General features: G+C 42.9%; 1 protein-coding gene across 1 annotated transcript; it reads right to left on the reverse strand.

The window, feature by feature from the left end:
- Window positions 1-867: 867 nt before the first annotated feature.
- On the reverse strand, window positions 868-9174 carry LOC311104032 (neuronal pentraxin-1-like). Its single transcript, XM_084145683.1, has 5 exons — window positions 8646-9174; window positions 8008-8215; window positions 6243-6487; window positions 5768-5947; window positions 868-2982 (listed from the first exon to the last, which is right to left on the reverse strand). Exons 1-5 carry the CDS (start codon window positions 9081-9083, stop codon window positions 2761-2763), a joined length of 1293 nt encoding a protein of 430 aa, XP_084001809.1. The 5' UTR covers window positions 9084-9174; the 3' UTR covers window positions 868-2760.
- Between the last annotated feature and the right edge of the window lie 14067 nt (window positions 9175-23241).

Genomic DNA, 23241 nt, shown 5'->3' on the forward strand with positions numbered 1-23241 from the left:
ATGGAGATTGTGACAACGGCCCTTGTTTTAGATGTATCCGTTTTAAAATCCTTTGCCTGTAGTTTTTCACTGCCTCTTATGCAAAGTGTAACAACCAGGTGCTATTTTGATTGAGTGGAGCCCTTTATTCTACACTTTGGTATGTTGCTGTGCTCCTGCTGTCATTCTTTATTATAATTGGACCTTATTCCACTGTCTCACGTCAGTCAAGTGTTTGTATGTAAGGAAATGGGCATGTCGTCTGCGTATCTCAGTTAAACTCTTTTCTCCCTGTCGTCGATTCAAAGCTATTGCTAATAGACATCAAGCTTCAAAATAATTGTGTGTTTGTGTTCTTGCTTGCTTGCATGCTTGTGTATGTGTATTTTTATGTCAGGAGGACAGAATATTTCCCAGGTAGCTCTTGACCTTGGTGGCAATAGGCTGCACCTTGAGATGTTGTCTGGGTCACGATGGCTGGGAGATTTATTCAGTGCTAATGAGGACTACCTTTTCTTTAAAGGAGGCAGATGGCGTTGACCTTCTCTAGCCTCTCCGGCGTCCTGGGCACAACTTTTAGGATTCAACATTTAGGGTTCCCATAAGAAGAGAGCGGTAGTGCTGTTCCACCACTGACCACTGATGCCACATACTGAAACCCAGGCCTCTCAATGCCTCTCAGTTTGTGCATATAAAGGGAAATAAAAGGGAGTGGTGTAGAGAGGTCTCTGAACCTGCCATTGATTCTTGACCATAGGTTTCACAATGTTCATTGAGACTATAGAGAAATGTAAGAGGACTCTCATATGCTGCCAAAAGCATGTGTAGGCCTGTGGCATGAATGGGTTACTCTGTGACAGTAATGTAACACTCACACAGGGAAAGATTCAGGTATCACAATTTTATTTAAAAAATTAGAACTTTTTCATATTTCAGTGTCGCCATGCTTTGAGCATATAACAATACAATATAAAATCTCAACCCAAAAGGAGGATAGTAAAAGCAGATTTTGACGATGCTGCTGCAGCAATTAGTTAAGTCATGCTGTTACTGTACAGATAACATTCCCATTAAAGTACAAACACCTCAATGAATTGCTTTTAAGTACAATAATCATCTTATTATCCAACATAATGTGTTATGATAATAAATATCTCTTTTGGAAATAAATCTCGTTGTAGGCCTACAGGAAAATAAATACGACACAAAATACTTCGCAAATCATAATGAATGTGCTGAGTTATTTCAACATCCCAAGGCACCCAGGCTTGTATGTTGGCAATAAATATGTCATTCTTTACACAAAATCAAGCAGGTGGTGATAGAGAAACGATAGCAATAGGGCAGAAAGCTGTGTCTGTTTCATAACCGTTGAAGTATACATTCCTTTTCAAGTCTACCCATCGTTCACAGTGAAAATCCCAGGCAGTGGGAATATAAATAAAATCGCATGATTCGTTGAAATGCGTGTCCCCAGTCCTTAAAAACAAGGCAACAGTAAACATGTCATCCCCACGAATGATGCAGCGCCCCCCTTGGGCCAATCAGCGTAATTTTGTAAATGATATATCTCTATGGCAAGACGCATCATTCACACAAGTTTCGTTAAAATCGGGCCAGTGGTGTCTGAGATATCGTGTGTGACTAATGTACGTACAGTTGATTACTATAGCGCCCCCCTTGTGCCAATCAGTGTAATTTTGTGAATGTTGGATCTCTATGGCAAGAGGCATCATTCACCCAAGTTTCGTCAAAATCGGGCCAGTGGTGTCTGAGATATCGCATGGGTTAGCTAGACTCATCACTCTGAGTCATATGTTGAGTCTTGACAGCGTTTGTTACAATACGAATATTCTTCACTGATTTGTGCCAGACCATGCCCACATAAATGTTTATTGGTCAATAGTGGCCATGTTGTTTTAGGTACTAGTCTGGAAAATATTGCCATGGATGCCACATATCAAGTTTCATGCAGATCGGTCATTCGGTGCCAGAAGAGTAGCGTTTTAAGTGTTTCACAAAATTCAAAATAGCGGAAAATCCATCATGGCGAAGCTTATGGGTCCCTAATGCAAATTTGTTTATTTTGAGGAGAGGGACCTATGTACCGAATTTCATTACTTTAGATCAAACGGGGTAATGGGCATGACCTTTCAACGTTAGCATTTTAAATATTTAACATTTCTTGTTATAGCGCCATCATCTGGCCAATCAGTGTAATTTTGTAAATGCCGGATATCTAATGCAAGACGCATCATTCAAGTTTCATCACAACCGGGCCAGTGCTGTCTGAGATATCGCGCGTGACTAACGTACGACCGCACTAACGTACTAATCGACGGAGACAGATCCACAGTGCCCTCCCCGATTTCATTGTGGGGGACAACTACAAGGTCACCAATTCTACTGATGGTGGACGTTCTATGTCGGGGAGTGCTGTCTGCGTCTGCACTGCGTCGTGGTGATACGCTGGCCGGTATGTGTCAATTGCTCTGAAGACCATGAGATAACAAACCGGCCTGTCAAACGAAGCACTTTGAAGCATCCAACCAGATGCCAAAACTATCCAACTGAAGTATCCAAGATGAACAAGAAGGTCATGTTCTTATTTTAGACAGGTAGAAATCTAGTAAGTGTCCACACATAAAGTATTCAATATCTATAACAAATCCAGATGTCATTTACTGAAATAAATGCGTCTTTATCTATCAAATCAGACGCATTATCAACAGAGACTTTAACACACGCATTTCTTATTGGCTTTTCACTTTTCCCTGCAGTTCAGTTGAGTTGACGACAAGCCTCAAATGTCCACTTGGAGGCTCCTCCGTAAATATCAATGCTGCTCTCCAACCATGAAAACACGTTGCCTATCTGCGCTTTGCTGCTGCAAGTCGCCAGGTTGTATATCTCTCCAATAGACAACTTCCGATCCCAGATATGAAAATTCGCCAGGTCTCCAACAAAAGCTTGTGTAGCGTCAAAGCCCCCTCCAAGCGTATCCTGTGGAAAATAATATAGAATTAATGAAGATGGATATTCTGCTAACACAAAGGAAAGCAATTATTTCAAGTTAACCTTTGGAGTTAATTTGTCCATTAAATAATGTATACATGCTTCCATCCCTGTGGCTTGTTAGAAGAAACCAAGGCTAGCTCATATATCAAATTAGTAGACTTTTTCATTTATCCAGATTATTGTTTTGTCTAATGAATCACGTTCCCATGCAAACGGCTTTTCATTTTGCCATTGCAGTGTGAGCTGATAAATCAGAATTTGGGTTGCCCTGTTTCATCAGCCTGGCCTCAGAGCCATACAAAACATACGTTTACGTATTTCTGAGCACCTCCAAGACATTTGATACCTAGTAATGGTGTAGTTACTTTAGATAGTAAGGGAGGTTGGTCGGGGAGGATGGGTGGGAGTAATCTGTGACCGTCTAGCAATCCAAAGGTTGTGTGATCGAGTCACGTTGGGGACAACTGTAGCATTTTAACTAACTCTTCCTTTAACCCTTATACGAAACCTAACCCATTTTACCTAACCTGCTACGTAAATTCTCCTAACTTTTGTTGTTTTAGTTCTCCTAACCTTTTATAGAAGTTATCCTAAACTTTGTTGTTTGTTCCCCTAACCGCCAACGTAAATACTCCCCATAATTGTCCTTTGTTGTTAAGGCGCAGTAAGCAACCTGGTCTCAGAGAAAGACGTATAATAGTATACACCCCCCAGATGTAGTATAATGTACTTCATCCAATTCGTATGCCATTGTATGACCGGGTAAGATGTATAATACTATACATCCTATAAATCGTATGATATTGTACGACCGCTATTACATTCATAATGTAAACTAACGTAATGTACGTAATGTTATATATCATACTAAATGGAGTGTTACATATTTACCTACAGAATGATACAAATTGCCCTGAGGCCATGTTGGCTTTGTGCGTAATAAGGATATTTCCTCACACTCCCAGTGGCTAGAGCTGCAGCTTTCAGGGAACAGGACACTAATCCGGACACTTATAAGAAATACGCCCTCCGACGAAAGCGTCAGTACAGGACCAAGATCGAATCCTATTACAACGGCTCTGATGCTTGTCGATGTGACAGGGCTTGCAAACTATCACGGATTACAAAGGGAACCCAGCTGCGAGCTGTCCAGTGATGCGAGCCTACCAGACGAGCTAAATACCTTCTATGCTCACTTCGAGGCTAGCAACACTGAACTATGCATGAGAGCACGTGCTGTTCCAGACGACTGTGTGTTCACGCACTCCGTAGCCGATGTGAGTAAGACCTTTAAATATACTAACATTCACAAGGCTGCAGGGCCAGATGTATTACCAGGGCGCGTACTCAGAGCATGAGCTGACCACCTGGCAAGTGTCTTCACTGACATTTTCAACCTCTCCCTGACCCAGTCTGTAATACCTACATGTTTCAAGCAGACCACCATAGTCCCTGTGCCCAAGAACGCCAAGGTAGCCTGTCTAAATGACTTTCGCCCCGTAGCACACATCTGTAGCCATGAAATGCTTTGAATGGCTGGTCATGGCTCACATCAACACCATCATCCCAGACAACCTGGACCCACTCCAATTGGCATACCACCCCAACAGATCCACGGAGGACCCTCAGGGGCAGTGTGGTGCCAGGACAACAACCTATCCCTCAACATCAGCAAGAAAAGGAGCTGATTGTGGACTACAGGAAATGGAGGGCCGAGTATGCCTCCATCCACATCGACAGGGCTGTAGTGGAGCAGGTCAAGAGGTTCAAGTTCCTCGGTTTCCACATCACTAAGGAATTATCATGGTCCACACACACCAACACAGTCGTGAAGAGGGCAGGACAATGTCTCTTCCCCCTCAGGAGGCTGAAAAGATTTGTCATGGGCCCTTAGATCCTCAAAACGTTCTACAGCTGCACCATTGAGAGCATCTTGACTGGCTGCATCACCGCTTGATATGGCAACTGCTTGGCATTCGACCACAAGGCGTTACAGACAGTAGTGCATACGGCCCAGTACATCACTGGGGCCGAGCTCCCTGCCATCCAGGACCTCTATACTAGGCGGTGTCAGAGGAACACCCAAGTCATAGACTGTTCTCTCGGCAAGCGGTGCCGATGCACCAAGTCTGGAACCAAGAGGACCCTGAACAGCTTCTACCCACAAGCCATAAGAGTGCTAAATAGGTTGTTAAAAAGTTTACTAATAGCTACCCGGACTATCTGCATTGACCCTTTTTGCACTAACTCTTTTGACTCATCACATACGCTGCTGTTACTGTTTATTATCTATCTTGTTGCCCAGTCACTTTATCCCTACCTATATGTACATATCTACCTCAATTACCTTGTACCCCTGCACATCGACTCAGTACTGGTACCCCGTGTAGAAAGCCAAGTTATCGTTATTCATTGTGTATTTATTCCTTGTGTTATTATTTTTCAGATTTCTTCTCTCTGCATTGTTGGGAAGGGCCCATAAGTAAGCATTTCACTGTTAGTCTAAACTTGTTGTTTATGAAGCATTTATTTGATTGATTTGATTTGATAATTCATCCAAATTCATGCATAAATGGGAACATTCCTGCATCTTATTATGGAACCTGAGATTCAGCGGCTCAGGTTTTTAATTGATGCATAAGCCTATTCCTCTCTCAAGGTCTGGCTGATGCTATGTTTATGCTATAGGCCATCTCCCTTTTGATATTATGACCTAAGGTACTAAAGTGTATTGTGTAAAAACTGACCATTAAAATTGTAATGGACATACCTGTTCTTGTCCCAATATCAGAACACCTTGTGGTTTGATTGGATGGTATGGAGCCAGATTTTCTCCACTGCCCCTCATGACTCCATCTTGGAAAGCCTCCCATACTCCATCTCGAGTTGTCCATGTGACACAGATGTGATGCCACTTCCCGTCGTTGATAATGAATGGTAATTTAGCTACCTGGAATGGATTTCAGTGTTTTCTTTTAGTATATGCATGGGTAGAGTAATTTTTTTCATCACTGCAGCAAACTAAAATCACAAGGCGTGCATACTTATTAAAAAGCTTGAGGCCTTATAGTCAGTGTGGTCTAATTCAAAAATTAGATTTCATTGTAGTTTGCAGTGCTGGCATTCAGGCTACCATCAGCATGTTCACACAATAAGAATAATTGTGATGCAATACTCTGCTTTCAAATAATATTCGTTATACTGTTGGTGATATATGCATCACGTAAAATAACATGTGAGCATACCTTGTCATTGATGAGTATCTCCATAGGATTATTCCCCCACTCAATCAGCACCAGCTCGTTGGCCTGCCCTGGCACTGCGTAGGAGAACGGCGTGCCCACCCCAGGTGACGCATTGGATTTGAGCCACATGCAGACAGTGAATGCATACATCTCAGGGAGACTCTTCTTCACTTTGGCATACATGTAGTTGGTCCTCAACGGGAATGTCAGCTGGAATTTATCCAGCGGCCTGTTTTCTTTCTGACCTGTAAACAAAACAGAGGTCAAGGTTAAAGATGTCACCTGTCACAACAATTATTGTGGGCTAGCCTAGGCCTATAGAAGCAGTGCTTGACTTGGGCAGGAGCTCACCATTTACATTTTAGTCATTTAGCAGACACTCTTATCCAGAGCGACATACAGTTAGTGAACACATATATATATATATTTTTTTTTATACTGGCCCCCCGTGGGAATCGAACCCACAACCCTGGCGTTGCAAACGCCATGCTCTATCAACTGAGCTACATCCCTGCCGGCCATTCCCTCCCCTACCCTGGACGACGCTGGGCCAATTGTGCGCCACCCATGAGTCTCCCGGTCGCGGCCGGCTGCGACAGAGCCTGGATTCGAACCAGGATCTCTAGTGGCACAGTTAGCACTGCGATGCAGTGCCTTAGACCACTGCGCCACTCAGGAGTACACCAGTACTGAGTACTGGCACCTCAAATGTTCTACTGCTTGAGCTCCTGTTCCTCTTATAGAATATTAGCTAAAAAATATTGTGGAGCTCCTGCACCTAAATATAAACATTACCAGCACCTAAAATGAGTACCGAAACCTATTTCAGGCCAGTATGAAAAATGTATGCACTCACTAACTGTAAGTCGCTCTGGATAAGAGCGCCTGCTAAATGACTAAAATGTAAATGTAAAAGTCAAGTGAAGAAGTTATAGCCTTTTAAATCGGCTATCTGAGTGACACCAATTTGTTGGACATCAATGCTGGGACATTTGTCATGGCTTTAACAACCAACTGTGATTGTCGGGTCAAGATTGTAATTTTTTTGAAGGTTGTAAAGTATGTCACTGAGCATCACATAATGCGCAGGGGAGATTTGCAGCGGATTGCTGCTGAAGGTTGAATGATCAATGTAGTTGTACAACATAATCCTGTTTCTTGTGGTTCCACGTTTTTTTCTACGGCATGATAGGCATCACATGAACAAAGCGGTGGGAATAGCGGTCCTGCTCTCTCCTCACCCCTCCCTCGCGCCTTTACAACCGTGTTTGTTGCCCGCTATAACGAGCCGGAGCTTTATGCCATAGGGTCCTGGCGAACTTTGCTCTGCTCAAAGGGCTCGTGGTGCAAGTGGAGACGGCTGTTCCATTAGAATGTAATGATTGGATCTGCATGAATTAAGGGAAAAGTGCTGAATACAGAAGGCTGCACCATCCCCCTTTTACGGATTCCTTAAACAGTAAATCACCTTCTTAAACCATACATCTTTGGGAATTGGATATGCAAAGCAATGCAGCTATTCACAGGATCCCACCCCCTCCCATCTCACTGAGTCTCCTGCGACACTATGGACACCAGCCATATTACCAATTGATTCCGTATCTTGACATGAATCTATTCATTAGTAATAAACACCACTTCAGTTGGATTTGAAAGGTACCCCAATAGTACTTTCCGAATAGCTCTTTTTTTTTTTTTTTTAAACGGCAATACTAATTGGATAAACTATGCCAGCCAAGTATTTGGCGCGTTTTTGAGCTCGCACCTTTCTCGAGGTCGGTGATTCTCTGGTGCAGGGATGTGAGTGTTGACTCCACTCTACCGCGCTGCTCCGTCTCGTTCCGCATCCCAGGCTTGCCATCTTCTATACTGTTCACGCGGGATAACACCTGCTTCTCCAAATCGTCGATTTTACTCTGAAGCAGGTCTTTCAGACTGTTCGCCTGGACCGAGTTGTTGTTCCGACTGAATTGCTGTGGAATGAAATAATTATTCGTAAAAAAAAACGTTTAAATAACACTGAGAAACATTACAACCCATATGCTGAGGGACATCGTAAGGCTAATGCCAGATTAACTTCTTTAGAGCTTATTGCCCTGTGGAGTTAGCAACCTGGTAGCCTACATCAAGCAACTAAATTCGTCTCCGGCAAGGTGTCTGTCCTCTGCATGACTTGTTAAGTTTCACGATTAGTGCAGAGTATTAGGCTACATGGTGGAGGGCTGTTCACCCCTGGAAGTAAATGTGACGACAAAGTACAATAAAAGAAGGGCGGCAGTGTGAGTTGGACAGGACAGTGCAACGTGCTTTAACCCATAGTGTAAACATGTCGTTTTTCAACCAAAATGAGTGGTGAAATGTATAAAGGCTATTATTTCGTTAAGATTATGGTTCACCACATACCTCGAGATTTTCTAATCTCTGTTTTAGAGATTGTAAAGTCTGCGATAGTTGCGCCAAAGTGTCCGAGGGACCCCTTGATACATCCCCCATAGTATTTTTGGTTCCCGTCTCTTTTCTCCTTCCCCCAGGTCCGGGCTCAGGTGCACTCTGGCCCTCACAGCGAGTTAACTTGGAAGTCAGTTCTCTGATAGTCTCTTTTTGGTTCATAATGGTCTCCTTCTGCTGTAGGACGGTCTCCCGGAGCTGCATTACAGTGGTCTTCAGATTCTCTCCAGGCATACTGTTTTGCAAGGTAGCGGCGCATATGTCCACATCCTTCGGCACGGACGTGCAAATAAATTGAGTCTGTCCACCACCAAAGTCTTGGCACGAACCCTCCACGAATAAGTAAGAAAGTATAAAAAGTTTCCAAGAGATTGCCTTTTTAATGGCTTGCATTTCGCCGTGTGTGTTGTGTTGCTTTTGGTTCAGAGCAGCGGTGGTGTGTTGCGAGTGATTTCAGGTCCACGGAGCTGTTCCTTTTTGTTGTAATCCGTCCCTGGCGCGCGCCCGGTTTATATAGCGCGCGTGGTCTGCGCTGAGCAGATTCACCGCATCACGGAGAGCGCAGGAATCACACTCTCGCAGTTTAATCGCTTCCCGAAGTCAAGGTGGAAGGAGCGTCACGCTCAAAGATGAATCTCGAGGCTCCCGGATGCTAAATCATTCATCGTGACGACATTATGTCATTTCTTAATGTGTATTATTCATTTAAAATTTGCGGATTGGTAGACAGCAATGGCATGACTTGGTATCAGGAGAGTCAGCTGTGTTCGTTTTGTGCATATAGGCAAAACCGACAGAACTGAATTCACATCGGAAGGAAGTTCAGGGACCCTTCAGCTCACACAGCATGGCTTTCCCCTGTGACCTGTGACACTGACAGCTACATAGCCATTTTCTCATGTTACAATATTTATAATAGATAACATGGTTTGCATGTTTACAGCAGCCAGCACAGACATTAACATCAAAATAATTACACTAGCTGCAGTTGTATTCCCATCAGTGGCTGCATTTCTTTGACTATCACACCCAGGTTTATTAGAATGTTGTGAAGTGGTATTTGGTACATTGCATGGATTTCCCATTGAACAGTATAATTTTGATTAAACTTAAAAATAATTGAATGCTCTAAATTAATATGTTCAGAATCTTCTTCATCTGTTGTCAAGCGGATCCACCTTAAGTCAGGCCCCTCACTCAGACATGGTGGTTTGTCAGTGACTCAGTGGTAATACCCAGACTGATGTCCTATGGGGTGTCAGCCTGTGAGGCCCTTTGGGCATCTGGGCTGGTGCACTGATTCCCTGAGTGTGTTTCATCCATGCCATGGGAATCAGTGCACCAAAGGGCAGTCCCTGATCTGTACTTCTCCACAACTTTGTCCCTGACCTGTTTGGAGTGCTCCTTGGTCTTCATGGTGTCGCTTCCTTGGTGGTGCCCCTTGCTTAGTGGTGTTGCAGACTCTGGGGCCTTTCAGAACAGGTGTATATATACTGAGATCATGTGACAGATCATGTGACACTTAGATTGCACACAGGTGGACTTTATTTAACTAATTATGTCACTTCTGAAGATAATTGGTTGCACCAGATCTTATTTAGGGGCTTCATAGCAAAGGGGGTGAATAAATATGCACGCACCATTTTCCATTATTTATTTAGAATTTTTTTCATTTCACTTCACCAATTTGGACTATCTTGTGTATGTCCATTACATGAAATCCAAATAAAAATCCATTTAAGTTACTAATTCCTGCCACCAAAAAAAGTGGCAAAAATAGCTTTTCAGCTCTTCTGGGCCGTTGAAGAGATGGAATGGAAGACTACATTTAGGGTTACGTAATTGTCTGAGTGTTTCATAACAGGCTGTAAGGGATAAACCTGGAAAGGGTGAAGTAGTGCTGTCATAAGAAATGGTTGGAATTCACAACTCACAGTCGTTGATGATGTAAAATGTTTCACCAAGTTTTTATGGATTGGAAGATGGAGGCGCATATATTCTGCTCTGCCTCGTGTGAGCTCAAGCAAAAGTCAAAACTATCTCTAACCCTCTTCCGCTAACTAGCCCTAGGCCACTGTAAATATTTTACGGTCGCATTAATGCTTTTTACCAAAACCAAATGTTTTTCAAACCATGAGTGCAGTAATGTATTTTGCTGAACCCTATTACCCTATAGGAGCTCATACAGAATGCTCCAGACACATTACTGATGGCTTTGCCTTTGGCTGTCTGTCACTTGTCTAAGAGGCGGCAGGTAGCCTAGCGGTTAAGAGCGTTGGGCCAGTAACCGAAAGGTCGCTGCTTTGAATCTCCAAGCTGACTATGTGAAAAATCTGTCAATGTGCCCTTGAGCAAGGCACTTAACCCTAATTGGTCCAGGGGTGCCGTATTACTATGGCTGACCCTGTAAAACAACACATTTCACTGCACCTATCCAGTGTACGTGACAATAAAGTGTATACATTTTTTAAGATGATAGTAGACTGTCATTCTACTTTTGATAGTTGTAAGTGCTCTGTCTCCAATAGTCTTTGTAGTGACCTAGCCCTGTTCACTGCTCTGACAGTGTCCAAGAACAAATACACACAATGGTTTTCCTTATTGGAGGTTAAACTCTTACATAACATATCTACCCACCAACTAAATGATATCTGGGTGATTACGTTGAATCTAATAGGTTGAAAAATAAATAAAAGCTACTTGCAGAAATGTCCAATTATTTAGCTAATAGGGAAAACACAGCCCATTGTATTTCATTTTACATTTACATTTACGTCATTTAGCAGACGCTCTTATCCAGAGCGACTTACAGTTAGTACATACAATTTTTCATACTGGCCACCCGTGGGAATCGAACCCACAACCCTGGCGTTGCAAACGCCATGCTCTACCAACTGAGCTACATCCCTGCCATTTCAAATGTATAACATTATTGTTATCCACACCTACATGTAATGTACCTATTGGGACCCCTTGACTACATTTTCCAGCATAGCTAAATGTCCAGTAGCCTATCACTCATTATACAGTTGAAGTCGGAAGTTTACATACACCTTAGCCAAATATATTTCAACTCAGTTTTGCACAATTCCTGACATTTAACCCTAGTAAAAATTCCCTGTCTTAGGTCAGTTAGGATCACCACTTTATTTTAAGAATGTGAAATGTCAGAATAATAGTAGAGAGAATGATTTATTTCAGCTTTCATCACATTTCCAGTGGGTCAGAAGTTTACATACTCAATTAGTATTTGGTAGCATTGCCTTTAAATTCTTTAACTTTGGTCAAACGTTTCGGGTAGCCTTCCACAAGCTTCCCACAATAAGTTGGGTGAATTTTGGCCCATTCCTCCTGACAGAGCTGGTGTAACTGAGTCAGGTTTGTAGGCCTCCTTGCTCGCACACGCTTTTTCAGTTCTGCCCACAAATGTTCTATTGGATTGAGGTCAGGGCTTTGTGATGGCCACTCCAATCCCTTGACTTTGTTGTCCTTAAGCCAATTTGCCACAACTTTGGAAGTATGCTTGGGGTCATTGTCCATTTGGAAGACCCATTTGCGACCAAGCTTTAACTTGTCTTGAGATGTTGCTTCAATATTTCCACATAATATTCCTTCCTCATGATGCCATCTATTTTGTGAAGTGCACCAGTCCCTCCTGCAGCAAAGGTCCCCCACAGCATGATGCTGCCCCCCCCCCCCCCCCCCCCCCCCCCCCCCCCCCGTGCTTCACGGTTGGGATGGTGTTCTTCGGCTTGCAAGCCACCGCCTTTTTCCTCCAAACATAACGATGGTCATTATGGCCAAACAGTTCTATTTGTGTTTCATCAGACCAGAGGACATTTCTCCAAAAAGTACGACCTTTGTCCCCATGTGCAGTTGCAAACCGTAGTCTGACTTTTTTATGGCGGTTTTGTGGCTTCTTCCTTGCTGAGCGGCCTTTCAGGTTATGTCGATATAGGACTTGTTTTACTGTGGATATAGATACTTTGGTACCTGTTTCCTCCAGCATCTTCACAAGGTCCTTTGCTGTTGTTCTGGGATTAATTTGCACTTTTCGCACCAAAGTACATTAATCTCTAGGAGACAGAACACGTCTCCTTCCTGAGCGGTATGACGGCTGCGTGGTCCCATGGTGTTTATACTTGCGTACAATTGTTTGTACAGATGAACGCGGTACCTTCAGGCGTTTGGAAATTACTCCCAAGGATGAACCAGACTTGTGGAGGTCTACAATTTTTTTCTGAGGTCTTGGCTGATTTCTTTTGATTTTCCCATGATGTCAAGCAAAGAGGCACTGAGTTTGAAGGTAGGCCTTGAAATACATCCACAGGTACACCTCCAATTGACTCAAATGATGTCAATTAGCCTATCAGAACCTTTGAAAGCCATGACATCATTTTCTGGAATTTTCCAAGCTGTTTAAAGGCACAGTCAACTTAGTGTCTGTAAACTTCTGACCCACTGGAATTGTGATACAGTGAATTATAAGTGAAATTATCTGTCTGTAAACAATTGTTGGAAAAATGACTTGTGTCATGCACAAAGTAGATGTCCTAACCGACTTGCCAAAACTATAGTTTGTTAACAAGAAATTTGTGGAGTGGTTGAAAAACAAGTTTTAATGACTCCAACCTAAGTGTATGTAAACTTCCGACTTCAACTGTATATTCATCTCTCTGCTGCCCACACAAACAAATCACTGGCCCATATATTTCACACACCGGAACAGTATCCACATCCTCCTCCATTCCTCTGTGCTCCAGGTATCCCCAAAACACGCATCCATCCATCCCTCCCTCCCTCCATCACTTGACCTCCTCCCGCATCTCACCATCCCTTCCTTCCTGCAGGCGTACATTACCTTCACTTAAGTGCTGTGTTGCTCCAAAATAATTAATCTGTTCTATTCAATGCATCCTGTGGATCGAGTTCAACCTGCTAACATCCTGACTCCTCTTAACAGAGGAAAAGCGCTTACAACAGCTGCTGAATTTAAATGCTGTTAGTTAGTGCATGCAATAATAATGGGCCCATTTGAAATGACTGTGTTGTTGGAAGGCAGTTTATTGAGCCAGACATAACATGCATAGAATTGGAGATGCTAATATCATACAGATAAACAGACAGATGCTTACTGCTTTCATCCCACCTCCTTTAGTGCCTTCCCTTCGCCCTGTAGAGCCCTATACTGCCAGAGTAAAGCAGAGCATTGCCGCCCACCTGTTTGGCTGCACTTCCTCAATAATGCATTCACCCACAGTGGAAACATTCTGAAATGCAGGAGATCAATGGCTGTAATTTCAAATGTTGGCACCCAGCCCCACATCGCTCTTACTTTCCCACCTTCTGCTGTGGTTGAGGCCATTAGATTAAAGAAGAGCACACCCAGTGCTATCAGAGGTTTTTATTTCCACCACCTACAACATTTCTGCCTTTTTTCAGTTTTTAAATGGAAGTTGATGTACAAAAGATGGCCATCTACAGTGAGGGAAAAAAGTATTTGATCCCCTGCTGATTTTGTACGTTTGCCCACTGACAAAGACATGATCAGTCTATAATTTTAATGGTAGGTTTATTTGAACAGTGAGAGACAGAATAACAACAATAAAATCCAGAAAAACGCATGTCAAAAATGTTATTAATTGATTTGCATTTTAATGAGGGAAATAAGTATTTGACCCTTCTGCAAAACATGACTTAGTACTTGGTGGCAAAACCCTTGTTGGCAATCACAGAGGTCAGACGTTTCTTGTAGTTGGCCACCAGGTTTGCACACATCTCAGGAGGGATTTTGTTCCACTCCTCTTTGCAGATCTTCTCCAAGTCATTAAGGTTTTGAGGCTGACGTTTGGCAACTCAAACCTTCAGCTCCCTCCACAGATTTTCTATGGGATTAAGGTCTGGAGACTGGCTAGGCCACTCCAGGACCTTAATGTGCTTCTTCTTGAGCCACTCCTTTGTTGCCTTGGCCGTGTGTTTTAGTTCATTATCATGCTGGAATACCCATCCACGACCCATTTTCAATGTACTGGCTGAGGGAAGGAGGTTCTCACCCAAGATTTGACGGTACATGGCGCCATCCATCGTCCCTTTGATGCGGTGAAGTTGTCCTGTCCCCTTAGCAGAAAAACACCCCCAAAGCATAATGTTTCCACCTCCATGTTTGACGGTGGGGATGGTGTTCTTGGGGTCATGGGCAGCATTCCTCCTCCTCCAAACACGGCGAGTTGAGTTGATGCCAAAGAGCTCGATTTTGGTCTCATCTGACCACAACACTTTCACCCAGTTCTCCTCTGAATCATTCAGATGTTCATTGGCAAACTTCAGACAGGTCTGTATATGTGCTTTCTTGAGCAGGGGGACCTTGCGGGCGCTGCAGGATTTCAGTCCTTCACGGCGTAGTGTGTTACCAATTGTTTTCTTGGTGACTATTGTCCCAGCTACCTTGAGATCATTGACAAGATCCTCCCGTGTAGTTCTGGGCTGATTCCTCACCGTTCTCATGATCATTGCAACTCCACGAGGTGAGATCTTGCATGGAGCCCCAGGCCGAGGGAGATTGACAGTTATTTTGTGTTTCTTCCATTTGCAAATAATCTCACCAATTGTTGTCACCTTCTCACCAAGCAGCTTGGCGATGGTCTTGTAGCCCATTCCAGCCTTGTGTAGGTCTACAATCTTGTCCCTGACATCCTTGGAGAGCTCTTTGGTCTTGGCCATGGTGGAGAGTTTGGAATCTGATTGATTGATTGCTTCTGTGGACAGGTGTCTTTTATACAGGTAACAAGCTGAGATTAGGAGCACTCCCTTTAAGAGTGTGCTCCTAATCTCAGCTCGTTACCTGTATAAAAGACACCTGGGAGCCAGAAATCGTTCTGATTGAGAGGGGGTCAACTACTTATTTCCCTCATTAAAATGTAAATCAATTTATAACATTTTTGACATGTGTTTTTCTGGATTTTTTTCAGAAATTATTCTTTGTCAGTGGGCAAACGTACAAAATCAGCAGGGGATCAAATACTTTTTTCCCTCACTGTATGGTGATGATGAATGGTAAGCACTGTGGTAAGTTGCTTCTTGGCAAGGGAATTGTGTAGCCCCAGCTTTTTGCCTCCTCTTTGCCTCTCTACCCTCATGAACCACATTCAAGACTGACTGCCCCTTGGGCCCTTCCTGTCTTTCCTCCTCCTCCTCATCTTCCTCCTCCTCAGTGCTCTGTTTAGTTGTCAGTCCTCAGGGCCCATCGGAGGTACTCGGTTCCCCTATGACTGGAGGAAACGAGGCGTAGTACAGCTCCTTGGGTAAATGAGTGTAACAGATAGTGAATCTGAGCCTTGGAGGGTTGAAATAGCCTGGGTACCAGTCTGTTTAGCTAACTTTCCACTGCTTGTACTCCGTGGCATATGACACAGACTGGTACCCAGGTTAGGGATGACACTGACTGACCCCACAGTTTCCTCCAGGCAGCTTGATAGATGACTTCCAGATGACATTATTTCACATCAAGTCTTTTCATGTTCTATACACTAATAAGGGCACCACACCCTTCTCTAATGAATACCTTCATTTACAGCATGTACTGTAGCAGATGATGACGGGGGAAACGGAGGTGCTAGCTGTGTACCAGGCTTCCAGGCAGCTGGGGAATGTGGAAAACTGAAAAGGAAACCCTCAGCAATTTGAAGACTGAGCTAAATTGTCTCAGACAGTTATTGGACTGTATTTCATGACTATGTTAATATAATACAATCTACAATTAAAGCTGCCTCGACAGTTACCAGGCTACAGCCAACTAGGTAAAACAGCAGTCATTTTGGGGTCACTGGGGCTCCAGTTTCCAGCCTCTTATGGGAGGAGTGGAAATGACAGTCTGTAGTAACACACTCTGAAGAATAGCCTTGGAGAAGCTAATTAAGCCATTACTACTCATAATTTCTCATAGTTGCTTTGTTGGTCTTTTCCCCATGGTCTGCACTCAGATGAAGACGTCTTTCATACATCCGTCCCCTTATGTTTTATTAAAGGTTATCATTTCATTATTTTCCTTTGCGCAAAATTTATCCAATGCATCATCTACCATTGGAGTCGTTTTCCATGCTTGATGCGACATTTTTCTTTCTGTGTTTTGCGGTGCAGAGGAGGGGGGGGGGGGGTTGTTGAAGATAGTAGGAAATATTAAGCCATGCACTCAAACTTGGATGATGAAGACAGAATGTTTTTATTGCTGTGGTGGAATTTGATGATGGGATGCAGAATGTTATCTAAATGTCTAGGTATACCGGTGCGATGCATTCCTTCTACTATGCCATGATCAATCATTACCTTGCTCCCTCTGTTGTAATGCTGACATGTAGGGCGGCAGGTAGCTTAGTGGGTAAGAGCGTTGTGCCAGTAACCGAAAGGTCGCTGGTTCTAATCCCCGAGCCGACTAGGTGAAAAATCTGTCGATGTGCCCTTAAGCAAGGCACTTAACCCTAATTGCTCATGTAAGTCGCTCTGGATAAGAGCGTCTGCTAAATGACGTAAATGTAAATGTACATGATCTACAAAGCACTCAGTTATTCATTGCCATTTTTATTTTGACATGAATAAGCAAACAGGCTTCCAGTAATGTTCTCAGCTTGCCTCTATAGATTACATGCTTTTTCCAGGGTTGGCTGGTTGTGTATGATTTGATTTTATGGATCATTAGCTTTCATGACATAGATCCTTTTCCTGTTGTAATGAACATTGGCCATATGTTTGCACCCCTATAATGGTATCTATCATATTTCCCTGGCCTGCCCATGTTCCTATCATGGAATGTAAACAAGTCGATTTGTCTTACAATGTAGATAGTGTATACCCCTGAAGCAGTCAGCGTAGTCAGTGTAGTCAGTGTAGTCATACACTTAAACAACTGCAATGTAATGTTTCTTTTTTTATGATAACACCGTTTTGAACAATCTTTCTAAACCTGCCGGTATGATTTGAATTAGGCATGAAGCATTCTCGCATTCTCATGGCCGGATGTATTAGATTTCAATCTCGTACTCTCAAACAAAGATGAAACCTGGCTGTGGGAAATGGCATAAGCAGCTTCTATAAGATATTGGTTTAAATCAAACATGTTTTTTAATATTTTCACTATGTAGTAGTATAGGTCTGCAGGCCACAGTATGGTGTAGGTACTATCCTACAGCTACTAATGAGACAACCTAAGCATAACTGCATGTTTTATTAGACATATAAATCCAGATGAATCCAGCCGTGCCAACGTTTCACGCTCCACTCACACATAGTTTTATGGTGGAAAATAAGTATTTGGTCACCTACAAACAAGCAAGATTTCTGGCTCTCACAGACCTGTAACTTCTTCTTTAAGAGGCTCCTCTGTCCTCCACTCGTTACCTGTATTAATGGCACCTGTTTGAACTTGTTGTCAGTATAAAAGACACCTGTCCACAACCTCAAACAGTCACACTCCAAACTCCACTATGGCCAAGACCAAAGAGCTGTCAGACACCAGAAACTAAATTGTAGACCTGCACCAGGCTGGGAAGACTGAATATGCAATAGGTAAGCAGCTTGGTTTGAAGAAATCAACTGTGGGAGCAATTATTAGGAAATGGAAGACATACAAGACCACTGATAATCTCCCTCGATCTGGGGCTCCACGCAAGATCTCACCCCGTGGGGTCAAAATGATCACAAGAACGGTGAGCAAAAATCCCAGAACCACACGGGGGGACCTAGTGAATGACCTGCAGAGAGCTGGGACCAAAGTAACAAAGCCTACCATCAGTAACACACTACGCCGCCAGGGACTCAAATCCTGCAGTGCCAGATGTGTCCCCCTGCTTAAGCCAGTACATGTCCAGGCCCGTTTGAAGTTTGCTAGAGTGCATTTGGATGATCCAGAAGAGGATTGGGAGAATGTCATATGGTCAGATGAAACCAAAATATAACTTTTTGGTAAAAACTCAACTCGTCGTGTTTGGAGGACAAAGAATGCTGAGTTGCATCCAAAGAACACCATACCTACTGTGAAGTTTGGGGGTGGAAACATCATGCTTTGGGGCTGTTTTTCTGCAAAGGGACCAGGACGACTGATCCGTGTAAAGGAAAGAATGAATGGGGCCATGTATCGTGAGATTTTGAGTGAAAACCTCCTTCCATCAGCAAGGGCATTGAAGATGAAACGTGGCTGGGTCTTTCAGCATGACAATGATCCCTAACACACCGCCCGGGCAATGAAGGAGTGGCTTCGTAAGAAGCATTTCAAGGTCCTGGAGTGGCCTAGCCAGTCTCCAGATCTCAACCCCATAGAAAATCTTTGGAGGGAGTTGAAAGTCCGTGTTGCCCAGCGACAGCCCCAAAACATCACTGCTCTAGAGGAGATCTGCATGGATGAATGGGCCAAAATACCAGCAACAGTGTGTGAAAACGTTGTGAAGACTTACAGAAAACGTTTGACCTGTGTCATTGCCAACAAAGGGTACATAACAAAGTATTGAGAAACTTTTGTTATTGACCAAATACTTATTTTCCACCATAATTTGCAAATAAATTCATTAAAAATCCTACAATGTAATTTTCTGGATTTTCTTTTCTCATTTTGTCTGTCATAGTTGACGTGTACCTATGATGAAAATTACAGGCCTCTCTCATCTTTTTAAGTGGGAGAACTTGCACAATTGGTGGCTGACTAAATACTTTTTTTCCCCACTGTAAACTCTTGGCAGCAGGTTATATGTAGGTTGGAATCTCATGTCTGGCATGTAGCAGTCACCTGTCAGAGAGACAGAGGAAGCATGCAGAGCTGTCAAGAGGTCCAATTTAATGAATGGATGTAGACAGCCAAAATGAAAATAGCTGGCTTCCTCCAGCACTCTGTCTGGTACTTGTGCCCAATGTGATGGAATTGCTGAAGTCATGTCCGTCAAACTGTGTTCCAAAGTCTGGAAAAAATTATAACAAAAGATGTCTAACAAAGTTAGTTTCTCAGTAAAGTAATTGATATTCAAAAAACCCCACACTGTATTGATGAGATAAAGATTCCTAACGCACAGAGCCCATATGGGTGTTTTACTCATTATGGCCGATTAGAAATTCAGAGCAGCTTTTAAGATTCTGTGATATGCTTCTGGAATGTGTTTTCCACTAACCTGTGTCTCCGGGTTCTCTAGAGTTCTCTTTGCTCTGACCTGGATGACTTTCGCTACATCTCAATTATTCAAAATTATATTCTGGTATGAGTAAAGTTTTTTTCTGAGGTGGCAATGGATGGAATGCAGGAAGTGAACATTGTTACCTTAAAAAGCATTGTCTCAAGTTCAGGCCTCTTTGCTCTATTTCAGGCCTACCATGTAGCTGCTGGAGGACTGAGAGAAGTGGGTGGTCATGGGAAGGTTACAGTGTGTCTTCAAAGGGTTCATTCGGAAAGTATTCAGACCCCTTGACTTTTTACGTTACAGCCTCAGTTTGGCCAGGCGGCCAGCTCTAGGAAGAGTCTTGGTGGTTCCAAACTTCTTCCATTTAAGAATGATGGAGGCACTGTGTTCTTGAGGACCTTCAATGCTGCCTACATTTTTTGGTACCCTTCCCCAGATTTGTGCCTCGACACAATCCTGTTTCGGAGATCTACGGACAATTCCTTTGTCCACATGGCTTGGTTTTTGCTCTGACATGCACTGTCAACTGTGGGACCTTCTATAGACAGGTGTGTGCCTTTCCAAATCATGTACAATCAATTGAATTTACCACAGGTGGACTCCAATCAAGTTGTAGAAACATCTCAAGGATGATCAATGGAAACAGGATGCACCTGAGCTCAATTTCGAGTCTCATAGCAAAGGGTCTGAATACTTATGTAAATAAGGTATTTCTGTTTTTTATTTGTAATAAATTTGCTAACATTTTGATAAACTTGTTTTCACTTTGTCGTTATGGGGTATTGTGTGTAGATTGATGAGGATTTTTATTTATTTAGTCAATTTTAGAATAAGGCTGTAACGTAACAAAATGTGGAAAAAGTCAAGGGGTCTGAATACTTTACGAATGCACCTCTTTCACATGCCAACCCCTATGTGAATGAAGGGTAGGGATAGAAATATCCCAGATAGTGTGAAGAGACCAGGGCCAGCTGTAAACATCACCCTATGGGACAGAAAAACACACTTTCTCTCTCAAGTGGGGATGGATGCTTCTGTTTTAAAATAGCATGAAAGCTACAGTTCAATCAAGGGACAGATTGTATTCAGACACAGTCGGTCACTTTAATATTGTCCTTAAGTACCCTTTGACTTAACCCCACCATGTTGCATGTGTTGTTGAGATGAATCTGAGTTGTATCTTGCATTTCCTCATCCCACTGGATTAACAAAAAGCTATAGTATATTAATAAAGATTCTTAGATCCTCTCCATCAAAGGTCACATTCGGTTGCCTACGGTAACGTTTGATTACTTTCCATGTCCCTAAGTATATACAGTTGAAGTCGGAAGTTTACATACACTTAGGTTGGCGTCATTAAAACTTGTTTTTCAACCACTCCACAAATTTCTTGTTAACAAACTATGGTTTTGGCAAGTCGGTTAGGACATCTACTTTGTGCATGACACAAGTAATATTTCCAACAATTGTTTATAGACAGATTATTTCACTTACAATTCACTGTATCACAATTCCAGTGGGTCAGAAGTTTACATACACTAAGTTGACTGTGCCTTTAAACAGCTTGGAAAATTCCAGAAAATGATGTCATGGCTTTAGAAGCTTCTGATAGGCTAATTGACATAATTTGCGTCAATTGGAGGTGTACCTGTGGATGTATTTCAAGGCCTACCTTCAAACTCAGTGCCTCTTTGCTTGACATCATGGGAAAATCAAAAGAAATCAGCCAAGACCTCAAAAAAAATTGTAGACCTCCACAAGTCTGGTTCATCCTTTGGAACAATTTCCAAACGCCTGAAGGTACCATGTTCATCTGTACAAACAATAGTATGCAAGTATAAACACCATGGGACCACGCAGCCATCATACCGCTCAGGAAGGAGACGTATTCTGTCTCCTAGAGATGAACGTACTTTGGTGCGAAAAGTGCAAATCAATCCTAGAACAACAGCAAAGGACCTTGTGAAGATGCTGGAGGAAACAGGTACAAAAGTATCTATATCCACAGTAAAACGAGTCCTATATCAACATAACCTGAAAGGCCGCTCAGCAAGGAAGAAGCCACTGCTCCAAAACCGCCATAAAAAAAGCCAGACTACGGTTTGCTACTGCACATGGGGACAAAGATCGTACTTTTTGGAGAAATGTCCTCTGGTCTGATGAAACAAAAATAGAACTGTTTGGCCATAATGACCATGCTTATGTTTGGAGGAAAAAGGGGGTAGCTTGCAAGCCGAAGAACACCATCCCAAATGTGAAGCACGGGGGTGGCAGCATCATGCTGTGGGGGTGCTTTGCTGCAGGAGGGACTGGTGCACTTCACAAAATAGATGGCATCATGAGGAAGGAAAATGATATGGATATATTGAAGCAACATCTCAAGACATCAGTCAGGAAGTTAAAGCTTGGTCGCAAATGGGTCTTCCAAATGGACAACGACCCCAAGCATACTTCCAAAGTTGTGGCAAAATGGCTTAAGGACAACAAAGTCAAGGTATTGGAGTGGCCATCACAAAGCCCTGACCTCAATCCTATAGAACATTTGTGGGCAGAACTGAAAAAGCGTGTGCGAGCAAGGAGGCCTACAAACCTGACTCAGTTACACCAGCTCTGTCAGGAGGAATGGGCCAAAATTCACCCAACTTATTGTGGAAAGCTTGTGGAAGGCTACCCGAAACATTTGATCCAAGTTAAACAATTTATAAGCAAAGCTACCAAATACTAATTGAGTGTATGTAAACTTCTGACCCACTGGGAATATGATGAAATAAATAAAACCTGAAATAAATCATTCTCTCTACTATTATTCTGACATTTCACATTCTTAAAATAAAGTGGTGATCCTAACTGACCTAAGACAGGGAATTGTTACTAGGATTAAATGTCAGGAATTGTGAAAAACTGAGTTGAAATGTATTTGGCTAAGGTGTATGTAAACTTCCGACTTCAACTGAATGTGTAACATGCACCTTACTGAATGCGCTGTTGAACATGCATGAGATGGATCAGAGCTGTATGTACGTTGCATCTGTTCATTGTGCCTGGATGACTGTGAGTCGATGGTGTAAACTCGCTGATATGAATGTGACGTAACGATAATCTGGGAAGATGTGACTGAGAGCGTATTGATTCACTGTTTTAGCAGCGTGGAGGGGAGGGGAGGGGAGGGGAGAGCTGGGTAGCTCCACGTATCACCAGGGGCCATCTGTCTCTGTCTCTGGCAGCGAACTGCTGACTCTCTGGTTGGAAATACGGTGATATGTACTGTAGACCCCAGAGCGAATAGAGACACTGATACACTCACTTCCTTGAGCTTGGAAAGCAGGAGAATAACTGTGGGAAGGATAATAGTTTTACCCTAAACAGATGTATGCACAATACAAGAGGCTTTATGGAAG

The sequence above is a fragment of the Coregonus lavaretus genome, assembly GCF_964263955.1.
Source record: "Coregonus lavaretus genome assembly, chromosome: 28".
In the NCBI taxonomy this organism is placed as follows: Eukaryota; Metazoa; Chordata; class Actinopteri; order Salmoniformes; family Salmonidae; genus Coregonus; species Coregonus lavaretus.

What these genes read in the sequence shown, in the direction of transcription:
- LOC311104032 (XM_084145683.1), bottom strand. Translation starts at nt 9,083, where the DNA reads ATGCAAGCCATTAAAAAGGCAATCTCTTGGAAACTTTTTATACTTTCT. An exon ending in AGATACTCATCAATGACAAG is followed by an intron (nt 5,948 to 6,242) that starts GTATGCTCACAT and finishes AATCCATTCCAG; the next exon opens with GTAGCTAAATTACCATTCAT. An exon ending in TGATATTGGGACAAGAACAG is followed by an intron (nt 2,983 to 5,767) that starts GTATGTCCATTA and finishes TATTTTCCACAG; the next exon opens with GATACGCTTGGAGGGGGCTT.